Below are 13,863 nucleotides of genomic sequence, written 5' to 3'. Positions count from 1 at the left end.
CTTCTGATGTTTTCAATGAGGATACTCTCAGTTGGATAGCAGATGCTCAGTTTTTCCAAAAAGATTCTTTGTGTATTAGAAATAGCTCCGTTTTATACATCACATTTGGCTACCAAAAAAAAAATGACGAGTTTGGAGGGTACTATGGTGTTAAATGCTGAGCTGTAGTCGATGAACAGCATTCTCACATAGGTATTCCTCTCGTCCAGATGGGTTAGGGCAGTGTGGTTGAGATTGCATCGTCTGTGGACCTATTTGGGCGGTAAGCAAATTGGAGTGGGTCTAGGGTGTCAGGTAGGGTGGAGGTGATATGGTCCTTGACTAGTCTCTCAAAGCACTTCATGATGACGGAAGTGAGTGCTACGGGGCGGTAGTCGTTTAGCTCAGTTGCCTTAGCTTTCTTGGGAACAGGAACAATGGTGGCCCTCTTGAAGCATGTGGGAACAACAGACTGGGATAGGGATTGATTGAATATGTCCGTAAACACACCGGCCAGCTGGTCTGCGCATGCTCTGAGGGCGCGGCTGGGGATGCCGTCTGGGCCTGCAGCCTTGCGAGGGTTAACACGTTTAAATGTTTTACTCACCTCGGCTGCAGTGAAGGAGAGTCCGCATGTTTTCGTTGCCGGCCGTGTCAGTGGCACTGTATTGTCCTCAAAGCGGGCAAAAAAGTTATTTAGTCTGCCTGGGAGCAAGACATCCTGGTCCGTGACTGGGCTGGTTTTCTTCTTGTAGTCCGTGATTGACTGTAGACCCTGCCACATACCTCTTGTGTCTGAGCCGTTGAATTGAGATTCTACTTTGTCTCTATACTGACGCTTAGCTTGTTTGATAGCCTTGCGGAGGGAATAGCTGCACTGTTTGTATTCGGTCATGTTACCAGTCACCTTGCCCTGATTAAAAGCAGTGGTTCGCGCTTTCAGTTTCACGCGAATGCTGCCATCAATCCACGGTTTCTGGTTAGGGAATGTTTTAATCGTTGCTATGGGAACGACATCTTCAACGCACGTTCTAATGAACTCGCACACCGAATCAGCGTATTCGTCAATGTTGTTATCTGACCCAATACGAAACATATCCCAGTCCACGTGATGGAAGCAGTCTTGGAGTGTGGAATCAGCTTGGTCGGACCAGCGTTGGACAGACCTCAGCGTGGGAGCTTCTTGTTTTAGTTTCTGTCTGTAGGCAGGGATCAGCAAAATGGAGTCATGGTCAGCTTTTCCAAAAGGAGGGCGGGGCAGGGCCTTATATTGGAAGTTAGAATAACAATGATCCAAGGTTTTTCCAGCCCTGGTTGCGCAATCGATATGCTGATACAATTTAGGGAGTCTTGTTTTCAGACTAGCCTTGTTAAAATCCCCAGCTACAATGAATGCAGCCTCAGGATGTATGGATTCCAGTTTGCAAAGAGTCAAATAAAGTTTGTTCAGAGCCATTGATGTGTCTGCTTGGGGGGGAATATATATATACGGCTGTGATTATAATCGAAGAGAATTCTCTTGGTAGATAATGGGGTCGACATTTGATTGTGAGGAATTCTAAATCAGGTGAACAGAAGGATTTGAGTTCCTGTATGGTTCTGTGATCACACCACGTCTCGTTAGCCATAAGGCATACGCCCCCGCCCCTCTTCTTACTAGAAATATGTTTGTTTCTGTCGGCGCGATGCATGGAGAAACCCGCTGGCTGCAACGCCTCCGATAGCGTCTCTCCAGTAAGCCATGTTTCCGTGAAGCAAAGAACGTTAGTCTCTGATGTCCCTCTGGAATGCTACCCTTGCTCGGATTTCATCAACCTTGTTGTCAAGAGACTGGACATTGGCGAGAAGAATGCTAGGGAGTGGTGCACGATGTGCCCGTCTCCGGAGTCTGACCAGAAGACCGCCTCGTTTCCCTCTTTTACGGAGTCGTTTTTTTGGGTCGCCGGCTGGGATCCATTCCGTTGTCCTGTTTGATAGGCAGAACACAGAATCCGCTTCGCGAAAATCATATTCTTGGTTGTACTGATGGTGAGTTGACGCTGATCTTATATTCAGTAGTTCTTCTCGACTGTATGTAATGAAACCTAAGATGACCTGGGGTACTAATGTAAGAAATAACACGTAAAAAAACAAAACTGCATAGTTTCCTAGGAACACGGCGCCATGGCAACCCCAATCCCTATTAACCCCTGCCAATCCGCATGCCACCACTATACCTTAATCACGAGCTAATATATTGACCTATCAAGTGGCGGGTGTCACGCTCTGACCCTTTCTCGTGCTGTATTTCACAGGAACTGAACGAGAACCAGTTGACCCCCAAGCGTGAGAAGCAGGAGTGGCTGGTGCATCAGAAGGAGTGTCTCCAGCAGCTGCAGGCGGAAGATGAGGCGGGGCTCCTGCGCCGCCAGAGGCAGTACTACGAGCTGCAGTGTCGCCAGTACAAGAGGAAGATGCTGCTGGCGCGCCACAATCTGGAGCAGGACCTACTCCGAGAGGTATAGTACATCAACAGTACCCATAAAGAAGACATTTTTCACTTGACCAAGCAATAGAGGTGTTTCAGTTCCATTAGGCTCTGGTCTCGGACCACAACTCTTCTCATGATATAATGCAGGGGTTAAAGTTCTGTCACTGCGACTGATTTTTAAACATTTTATAGATTTTTTTTTTCAATGTTAAAGGTCTGAAATTGGTCTAACGCGCTGTTTAATACATGTACAAAATTATCCTCCTTCCCTAAAAGCAGGACTCTCATAACTAAAATTATTTTTTTACATGAAACCGAGGTTCATTTGGGCCCCAGACAATCGATATGAGATCGACTTAAGTTTCAGCCATGGGATTTTTCCCCCTTTAACCCCGATATAAAGCTACCTCTGAGATGTTATATAGTACAGCACTAATGCCTAATACCCCAACATGCAAAAAGGACATCATATTTGGGTTGTTATCTGGTCGGATTCCAGATTCTCTCCATTTATCCAAACGTCTTTCCCTACCCTCATCTGTTGCGCTCTCCTTTGTTTCTTCCTTCTCCATCTAGGACCTGAACAAGAAGCAGACGCTGAAGGACCTGGAGTGCGCAATGCTTCTGCGCCACCACGAGTCCACCCAGGAGATGGAGTTCCGGCAGCTGGGCTCGGTGCAGCGCACGCGGGCTGACCTGATCCGCACACAGCACCAGACGGAGCTCACCAATCAGATGGAGTACAACAAGCGACGCGAGCAGGAGCTGAGGCAGAAGCACGCCGTGGAGGTCCGCCAGCAGCCCAAGAGCCTCAAAGTGAGTGAGAGCGAGACCCCCGGTACCCAAACCCAGAACCAGCCACCTCCAGAGGAGGAGAACAAGGGGGAGGAGTACCAGGAGACAGGGGGGCTAAGGGGAGCCCAGGCTGGGGCTGAGGGAGTGGAAGAGGTGGTGCTGGTAGAGGAAGGGGAGAAGGAAGAGGTGGAAGAATGTGAAACCAAAGAGGAAATGGAGGGTAACAAAGGAAAGGTTAGGAAAGGTTTTGAAGGAGGGAAAGAAATGGTGGTGAGAGACGAAAGTGGAGATGGAGAGAAGGGAGAAGAGAAGGACGTGGGACATGGGAATGAGGTTTGCTCCATTGTAGAAACAAAGGTTGAAGTAGAGGAGGAGAAGAGCGAGAAAAGCGAAGATAACGAAGGTCAAGAACTTGAGTGTAAAACAGGGGAGGGAGGAGGAGAGCAAAGGCAGGTGGAGGGAGTGCAGTGGGGGGAGGAAGATGGGGATGAGGAAGACGAAGCGAGATATGTTCTCGACGATGACGACGACGATGAGGAGGAGGATAGGGGCGTGGCAGACGGCTGTCCGTCTGAGCTCATCTCCTCCCCATCCCTGGAACGGAGGCATGTCCGCGTTCAGCGCAAGGGGGACGAACTCTCAGAATTCTACTTCCCCGACACCCTTGAGGAACTCGAGCCTCCTCACCTCTCTGCCCCACCCCTTTCTCCGCCCCCTGTCCCCTCTTCCTTTCCCTCCCTCTTCTCTCATGCCATCTGCCTCCTCCTCTCCCTCTCGGCCGCCGCCCAGCCCTCCAACCTCACCTTCCTCATACTCTCAGTCTTCCTCCTCTCCCTTCGTCGCTCTCCCCCTCTCCCCTCGCTGGCCTCCCTCCTCCTCTCGGGTGAGCTCGCCCTCCTCGCCCTCTTCTTCTCCTACCTCTTCCTCCGCTCCTGCTGCTCCCTCTCTCTCTCCACCTACCTGTCCCTCACTCTGTGGGCATGTGGTCTTTTCAGCCTGGGCCTCTCGCTGAGCCTGGGTCTCTATTATGTCCCCATAGCCCTGATCTCTGCCTCCTTCCTCAGCTCGCCTTCCCTCTTCCTCTCCCTCTATCTTGTGGTGGTGCTGGTGGTGCGACCGGCGCGCGTCTTCCTACAAAACGCCCCCCGGAAACTCAACCGTTTGTGGATGAGGTTCCTCTTTCGCCTTCCCCGCCCACTCTTCAACATCTGCCAGTCTCTCCTTGGGGGCCTGGCGGAGCGCAGCCTCTATGACATGTTCCCCAAGGCCGGGCGCAACTGGGGTGGGCGCCAGTCCAAAATCCCTGTTCCCCTAAAGAGCCTGCCCTTAGTGCGCCTGGCGGGCAGGTGCCACGTTGGCTCGCCCCTTGCCACGTGCCTCCTCTGGGTCAGGCGCTTTATCAGACGCCCCCTAGGGGTCCTTGCCGACCTGGCCAACTCGGTCGTGCTAAGGCTAGCTAGCAGGGTCCTTAAAGAGCTGCCTCCCGAGTGCTTGAGCAGACTTCGTACATTCGGTCTGCTGAGAGAGGAGAAACCTAGCAGGCTGCCCAGGCTACTGCCCAGGGAGGTCAGAGAGCAGAAACAGAGGGAGAGGAGGAAGAGAGAGAGGGAGCGGCAAAGAAGGGAGGAGAGAGAATGTATGTTCAGAGATGAGGGGAGGTGGGAATGCGGGTTGAGACGAACGTCATCTGGGCGGAGTGTGAGGGGTAAAGTGCGACCATGGAGATAGTAAGAGAGAGAGGGAGTTGGATAGGGTGTGTGTGTTCCATCTATCACCGTCTGACCATCGTGTGTTTGTTTCCTTTGTTTCAACCCTCCCAAAGATAGGTTGTGTGCATCATAGGTATACCTAACACTGTGTTGCATTGGCTGAATGTAATTGGCCATTTAATGTACTGTATTGCCAAAAGAATCCAGCAACTCCTGTCATGTCACTGTCTTATACCCCATTGAAGTTTCATTGTTTGTCACTCACTATTGTGCTTTTTGTAAAAGTTTAAGTGTTTTCTTTATTTTGTTCTTAATTCGTAAGACAATATGTTTATGGTTATTTCTAAGACCATGTTTGTGCAATCTATTGTGTTTTTATTGAAGTTCTTGCGATTTCAGAGATCTTTTTAGTGCACTGTTCACGCACATTGAATTTCTTGTCAGTGGATAATGGTTATCAATGGCCACTATTGATAGATATTATTGGTTGTGGATTGTCCACAAATCAAGCATTTCACCCGTTATAATACTAAATTACTGTGAAAGTAGAAGTAGGCAAACATCCTGGTCATTTCATTTAACCGCCCCCAAAAAACACTACTAGGTCATTAATATAGTGCAATAAATAATTAACCACACAGAAACTTCCAGATCAAGATTGCTTCAATCCACAAAGTGAACTTTAATACATTAATGTTATGTACAAGCTAAACTGTACAATTATGTTAAACGCATAGTGTTTGATACGTGAAACTTGACATAAATGCGGTAAACTGTAAAATAATTTCCACGTTTTTGTTCTAAAAATCCAGTCATCCGAATATAGGATACAATATGGCATTTTATACTCAATTTCAAGTTAGCCAATATTTTGGGATATTGCATATTGTATTTGGCTGGGTAGGCATTGGCTGTCAATTTAGTGAGCTATATTAGATCTTTAATTAGTATTGCTCATTGAGAAGAGTCGGCACAGCCAGAAGAGGACTTGGCCACCCCTCATAGCCTGGTTCCTCTCTAGGTTTCTTCCTAGGTTCTGGCCTTTCTAGGGAGTTTTACCTAGCCACCGTGCTTCTACACCTGCATTGCTTGCTTGTTTGGGGTTTTAGGTTGGCTTTCTGCACAGCACTTTAACATCAGCTGATGTAAGAAGGGCTTTATAAATACATTTGATTGATAGTAAGACCCCAAATGTGAACATGTAGAGAGCAGTGGAAGCTGGTGAGATGGTTATTAGTTATTACATTTCATCTTCTAGATAAGTAGATTCATTATTGTGCTATTGGCAATCTTATATACCGAATGATTTGCCATGTAAACGTTGTTTTTATCATTCTCCTAAATGAAGATACAGCGCTTGTCTGTTCAGCTGTAATTGTTTGAATGACTTCTGTTATACAGCCACTGAGGTTAGGCTACCTCCATATATGCAAAAAAAAAAGTGTTATAGTTTTTGTTCATTTTAGTATGACCATATGTTTAATATCATTTTATTGTTTAATTTGGATATTGGTTCAAATAAGTCTTAATGGCTTTAAAATACAAGTCCAAAGATTGAGGGAACAATGCAATACTCAACGAAGAGATTAACCAATTTGAACGTTTTAAAGCGTTTTAACTAGTCTAAAACGATGCGAAAGTATTTATCCCAAAAAGGGCTGGAAATTGACTGGCCCCTCCCTCCACTGAGTACTAGTGAGCTTGTCACGCAAATTATATTGAATGATGTTATGTATCCAATAAAATACTTTTTATATATATATATATATATATATGTGTGTATATATATATGTGTATATATTATATGTATATGTAGCCACACCTTCAAATTAGTTCAGCCACAACTGTTGCTGACAGGTGTATAAAATCGAACACAAAGCCATGCAAGCTCCATAGCCAAACATTGGCAGAAGAATGGCCTTACTGAGAGCTCAGTGACTTTCAACGTGGAACTGTCATAGGATGCCACCTTTCCAACAAGACATGTAGCAATAACATTTCCCTTCACTGAAACTAAGGGCAAGAGCTATGAAAAACAGCCCAATGTCATTATTCCTCCTCCACCAAACTTTACAGTTGTCACTATGCATTGGTGCTGGTAGCGTTCTCCTGGCATCCGCCAAACCCAGATCTGTCTGTCGGACCGCCAGACGGTGAAGCGCGATTCATCACTCCAGAGAATGCGTTTCCACTGCTCCAGAGTCCAATGTCAGTGAGCATAACACCACTCCAGCCTATGCTTGGCATTGCACATGGTTATCTTAAGCGTTTGTGCGGCTGCTCAGCCATGGAAAGCCATTTCATGAATCTTCCGATGTACAGTTATTGTGCTGACGTTGCTTCCAGAGGCAGTTTGGAACTTGGTAGTGAATGTTGCAACTGAGGAAAGACGATTTCAGCACTTGGCGATCCCATTCTGTGAGCTTGTGTGGCCTACCACTTTGTGGCTGTGTTGTTGTTGCTCTTAGACGTTTCCACTTGTCTATGGAGATTGCATGGTTATGTGCTCGATTTTATTCACCTGTCAGCAACGGGTCAGGCTGAAATAGCCAATTCCAATCATTTGAAGGGGTGTCTACATCATTTGTGTATAGATAGATAGATGGATAGAAATAAATAAGTATTATACTTAACTAGGTTGAATGATTGCTTGGTCACCCGTCCATTGAGTTGCAACTGGTTGTTTAAATGGGCAGTTGGCTATTGAAGAGCCAGGGTAGATGGAGGGCTAATTTAGAAGGATAAACATTTCAGTAAAACATTTTATCAAAGAAAATATTCTTAATAAAAATATATCTATCTACTTGGGAGGTCAGGGGAAATGTACTTTAAAGTGCAGGAATACTACTTTAAATGCAGCTCACCCAGAAAATAGTCCCCTGCATTTTACAGGTGAGCCATTGATGTGGAAGGGTATTATTGAGTGATTCGGCAGGAGGAGCACTCCCTCTCTCCTGCACTGTATTCTAACACAAAGAGAACTAGGGCATTGCTTTCTGGATGGCTTGCATTGGAGGGAGAGTTGATGAATCCCTAATTCCCCTTTTAAGGGTGATATATTACATTGTATTCTGGCTCTAAAAAGAGGCATATCTTTTCAGTTTTTCACCTTGTTATTTTGTGAATGTAATTTATGATTTCAAATTATTTCTGCGTCAGTATATTTGTCTTATTTTTCTATGTTTACTGTTCTATGTTTGAATTTTCAGAGTTTTATATGAATATTTAATATATGCAGTATTTCTAAGGTTAGTACTGCATTCTGTGCGTTGGGCCAGTAACCGAAAGGACGCTGGTTCAAATCCCTGAGCCGACTAGGTGAAAATCTCTGCCCTTGAGCAAGGCACTTAACCCTAATTTCTCCTGTAAATTGCTCTGGATAAGAACATCTGCTAGATGACAAAAATGTAAATGTGTTCAGCAGCCATTTTGTTTGCATTTCAGCCTTATTGTGAGTGCATGAGTGGTATGTATGTGTAAGTATATGCAGCATTTTGGCATATTTTCGTTTTTTTTTCTCCAAACAGAAATAAATTATTTTTTTGTTAATCATTTTGTCTTGTTCATTTTTATGATTTACATCTTTGTTTTGCATTATTTCCTTGTTATAATTTACCATAATTTCCATATCTTTATTCATTAATTCAGTTCATCAGTCTTTAACCAAACATGGAGAAAATGAGTGAAGTATTCTGGATTTACATTCAAACTCACTCATTTAATCTCATAACTAATGTTCTTGTCATCCTCTGTTCTCCCTGTCCCTACATCTACCTCCAACATGAATAAAATAAGTCAAATTTAGTTTTGACATGTAACACTTTGTAGAGCTGGGACGATAAACTGAAAATGAACGACACCAACCATACCGATCACTTATCGCAGGCATTTTGCAGATATCGTTCATTATGATAAGTAACCTATATTAGAGATGTGATTTAAAATTAAATACGTTTGCTGGTATGGGTGATTGTTAATGGGACAATTGATTGCTACAACCATCAAACTAGTAGTTGAAAGGATCTTTTTATTTATTTTTTACTGTGGTGCACAATGTTATAAACGTATGGTTTTATTTATCGTTATCACATCAATTCCGGCACTTTATTGCGATATGAACTTTTGTCCATATTACCCAGCTCTAACGCCATGGCTACGTCCCAATTATCTCTCCTCTATTCCAAGTGTGCACTTGTTCATTTCCCTTCAAGGACTTGAAAGTAAATTACTAGTATAAGAAATATGGTGGAAATGCTCTACATACCATGCCCCCCTGCAACCCAATGTGTTTCGATTTATGAGTAGTAGTGAACGAGTGTACACTTCAGGAGAAAGGAGATATTATTGGGACGCACCCAGTATATCTGAATTCCAAATCGACCCTAGCCTTTACAGCCTAGGCACTCTTAGATCTGAGGATTGGATAGATGTAAGCAATATGGTAATAGCTTTGTCTTGTCTTCTGATTGCATGGGTGGAGTTTTTGCCACATTGCTTCGTGTATTGCAGGTAAGTGTAACGTGAAATATTCATTGGAAGACCCGCTTTCATCCAAAGGCTGGCTCATGGTGTCTTATACATTACTTTCTTCCTCACAATAAGTGAACAGAACACATACTGAATTGGTAGTGAAAAGGATAATGAATTTGTTTTCACACACCACACCTCACACCACATTTTTTTTTTTTTTTTTTTTTTTTTTTTTTTTTTTATAAAGAGTGCACATCCTATTGTGGATAATAACCATTTATGACCTTACAACTTCAATTTGCAGATGTTTTCTACTGTTCCAATCATTCCCAGTCAGACATTACAAGGAGTATTTCCCAATTCTGCCTCCACTAATGCATACATAGGGTTTAAATCAGAGGAGGAGTTCCACCACTTCGGGTTGGGACATGGTATATAGTAGGCAGCCATTCAATAGATGTACTTATTTTTGTTTAACTACCACAGAAAAGCAAGTGATTTTGAGGTCACTAATACCTCTGTAACAAATCAAAATGTACACTCCACAGCCCTATATAGCCTATACACATATTGGATCTTCACATATTCAAAAGAACACATTCAAGCACATCAGCTGAAACGGTTGTCTCTCGCTCTTTTGGTAAGGAGACAACCAGGACACCATTATACTCTTAGTATCTTTACAAATTATCTTTCTCAATTAGTCTTTCATAGATTCCTCATCCTCTGTTCTTGCCTCCTCAACCCATTGGAGTAGTAGGTCAGAGGGAAGGGGAGCTTGGAAGTACAATACATTTGAGAAGGAGGCAAGGAAATAGGATGCGAGGAATCAGAAAGACAAATTGAGAAAGAGCCCAAGATAAAACCTGATATGTTATAAACAAAACATTCTGGGTAATGTAGTACATCATGCCACACTCTCTCTCATCCAGTCCAAAGAACTCCAGATCAAGCGTCAGTTCCAGGACACGTGCAAGATCCAGACGCGCCAGTACAAGGCCCTGCGCAACCACTTGCTGGAGAACACGCCCAAGTCGGACCACAAGGCGGTGCTCAAGCGCCTGAAGGATGAGCAGACGCGTAAGCTGGCCATCCTGGCTGAGCAGTACGACCACTCCATCAATGACATGCTGTCCACACAGGCTGTGAGTAAGGCAAGGAGATGCTGTACACTCTTTGTACCGCACCACCTCCAACCCACCGTAGCACCGTACCCACCCCTGCCTGGGCATGCGAGCCAGCTGCCTGCACTCCTGGCTGTCCCCAGATTTGACACCGTCACCCCACTTTCTTTGTCCTCGCTTTGTTACAGTTATGATACCCTCTCGGCACTTGGCTAAAAAGCTACACCCTTTCTCTCCATAGTTGACGAACAATACCGCTACTAAAAAAACATGCCATACCCCCTGCCCTGGGTCTGGCTTCCCTTGCATGGCACAACATGGGCCTGTTCAGAGGATGGAGCGTTCAGATAGAAATGTATCATATAGAACAGAAATTTGTCAGAATAAGGGAATTGTGTCAGCGCTATTCTATTTATATCTGCATCATTACACCATTACACCTGAGATGTTAGATCTCACTGGCAATTTATTTTGGGGCGAGTGGGGAGGGGACAATAAGTAGACCAGAGCCAGCTGTTATTGGGCAGTTTCCAATTGAAAAAAAATTCAGTTTAAGTGGCCGTTTCCTCTCTCACGTGAGCGTGTCAGCATTTATGGAGGAACCACAAACTCACGTGGGAACGCCTGCAGATACAGACCTCTCACGAGAGAGGGAACGCCTACTTACACAGACCGGAACCTTCACCATTTCTTCCCCAATGGTGAACTGCCTGAGTAAGACGTTTATCAACCATCTTTGGTTACACCCCATACCTACTAGAACAGCATGGCCGCATTCAGCAGGGCATAACATTGTGGAATATTCAGATATAAATATATGATGGAGAACATATACTCCTCTCTGACACGAAGAAAAATTAATCCTGTCAGCTCTAATAATGGCATTTCTATCTGTAACGTTACCCAGCGTTGCGCCCTCCTGAACAGAGCCCAGTTACATGCATCTGTTAGGTCCTCACGTAGCACCAACACACGTCCAAGACATTCAAGCAAGCCAAACCCCCTTTCTCTATCCCTACACGACACCACATCTGCTGGCACACAGAAAGCGACATAACATCTCTTGTGTCTCCGAATACCACCGACTCACATCCACCGGCACAGATCTGCGATATGTCAAAGCCTCATGTAACACCTTACAATAGCCACACACACCCCTGTCCCTAACCTCACCACACTCCTCCACTTGTGGGCTACTAGCCAAATGCCTATTCACATTGTTACAAGCTATACCCAGCTCTATACAGTCTCTACTGTATTACTATCATCAATACCACAGCATGTGTGAAAAACAAACTACGACACCCTATTCATGTCACACAATACCACACTTATTTCCCCATCTCACACTCATGGAAAGAAGGTGGAGGGTGCTCAACCATCACACACTCAACCACATTCACTCGGAGCAAACCCCTACCTCGTCAATATCTACCCAAAACATTTCCATTTATTAATTAACACACCTCCTTCACACTAAGATAGACATCCCCTTCCTATATGCCACGTCCCCTGATCTGACCCTCTGTCTCCCTATGCCTAAGTATGGGTGGAACTCCCTTTTCCACTTCCTCTACCTATTTTTATGCTGATGCCCCACCTTATTTGCCACTCTGACTCCAGCTCCGATTGGATGAGACGCAGGAGGCGGAGTATCAGGTGCTGCGGATCCAGCTGCAGCAAGAGTTGGAGCTGCTCAATGCCTACCAGAGCAAGATCAAGATCCACACCGACTCGCAGCATGAGCGTGAGGCCAAGGACCTGGAGCAGAGAGTGTCCATCCGCCGGGCACTGCTGGAGCAGAGGGTAGGTGTAGGGGGAAGTTGCCCCTGAACTCTGATCTGGGGTCAGTTTATAATACAACTTATAAGAGTTGGGGGATGGAAACTGATCCTAGATCTGTACCAAGGGGAAACATCACCCTGGAGCAAGGGGTGGAGAGCTACAGCTTGTCCCAAATCACTCCCTATTCCTCCCCTTAGCCCTATCCCCTAACCCTAGAATGTATGTGTGGTCTGGATAGGTACAGTGGTGATTTTAGCATGTAAATCTTGATGATGCAGAAAAAAAATAAGTGGGATGCATGCCAGCAAAGCCACAACACTTAACAATGCACTGCTAGACCTGGCTATCAGCAGAGCCTTGTCTGGCAGCGAAACAGTTCATTCAGCCTCAGTTACTGCCTTTTTAAAAAAACATAGCTGATATTGCTGACTTGCTTAAAACAAATGTGGTTTCTAATTTCGATTAAGACATTAATGAGCGAGCAAGGACGGACGTCATCCATATAACTATTTGTTTAGCACTTTTGAAATGTACAGCGACAGAATTCAAAACATGGTCCGTTCTTAGTGTTCTCCCTGTACACCAAGTCAGAACCATAGGATAAATAAAGGGGGCATATAAGCAGACAATGAAAGCGCTTACGATATTCGATGATTACATTTCTCTAAAACAGGTGATAGGCTTCATGTGCACCACCAAGTCAGAACAGTTGGTGAAATTAAGAGGGGTGAATATACCAAATTATTAGGGTGAGGCACATGGGCTACTAATGTCTTACTACACAACATATTTCTTTCATCACATTTCCAGAAGTTTACATACACTCAATTAGTATTTGGTAGCGTTGCCTTTTAAATTATTTAACTTAAGTGAAATGTTAACTCAAATGTTTTGGGAATTTTGGCCCATTCCTCCCGTCAGAGCTGTTGTGACTGAGCCAGGTTTTTAGACCTCCTTGCTCGCACACGCTTTTTCAGTTCTGCCCACATGTTTTGTAGGATTGTGGTCAGGGCTTTGTGATGGCCACTCCAATACCTTGACTTCGTTGTCCTTAAGCCATTTTGCCACAACTTTGGAAGTATGCTTGGGGTCAATGTCCATTTGGAAAACCCATTTGCGAACAAGCTTTAACTTCCTGACTGATGTCTTGATGTTGCTTCCACACAATTTTCCTGCCTCATGGTGCCATCTATTTTGTGTAGTGCACCAGGCCCTCCTGCAGCAAAGCACCCCCACAACATGATGCTGCCATCCCCGTGCTTCATGGTTTGGATAGTGTTCTTCGGCTTGCAAGCATCCCCCTTTTTCCTCCAAACATAGCGATGGTCATTATGGCCAAACGGTTATATTTTTGTTTCATCAGACCAGAGGACATTTCTCCAAAAAGTACTATCTTTGTCCCCATGTGCAGTTGCAAACCGTAATCTGGCTTTTTGTGGCAGTTTTGGAGCAGTGGCTTCTTCCTTGCTGAGCGGCCTTTCAGGTTATGTCGATATTGGACTTGTTTTACTGTGGATATAGATACTTTTGT

General features: G+C 44.8%; 1 protein-coding gene across 5 annotated transcripts in view; it reads left to right on the top strand.

Annotated features, from left to right (window-relative positions):
- LOC139368284 (TAO kinase 2b) overlaps positions 1–13,863 on the top strand; it is a 52,890-nt gene that overhangs the window by 33,618 nt on the left and 5,409 nt on the right. For 4 of the 5 annotated variants that reach the window (XM_071107016.1, XM_071107017.1, XM_071107015.1 and 1 more), the window contains 2 exons: positions 2,274–2,477; positions 3,026–6,675. In XM_071107016.1, coding sequence (XP_070963117.1) covers positions 2,274–2,477; positions 3,026–4,972 — 2,151 coding nt within the window. In that variant the 3' untranslated portion in view covers positions 4,973–6,675. Of the gene's footprint in view, positions 1–2,273; positions 2,478–3,025; positions 6,676–10,355; positions 10,569–12,170; positions 12,354–13,863 lie in introns of those variants that run through there. The other variant, XM_071107019.1, reaches the window with a different exon arrangement.

The sequence above is a fragment of the Oncorhynchus clarkii genome, chromosome 16 (genome assembly GCF_045791955.1).
Source record: "Oncorhynchus clarkii lewisi isolate Uvic-CL-2024 chromosome 16, UVic_Ocla_1.0, whole genome shotgun sequence".
Lineage (NCBI taxonomy): Eukaryota > Metazoa > Chordata > Actinopteri > Salmoniformes > Salmonidae > Oncorhynchus > Oncorhynchus clarkii.
This window is presented reverse-complemented; position numbering and strand designations above follow the sequence as displayed.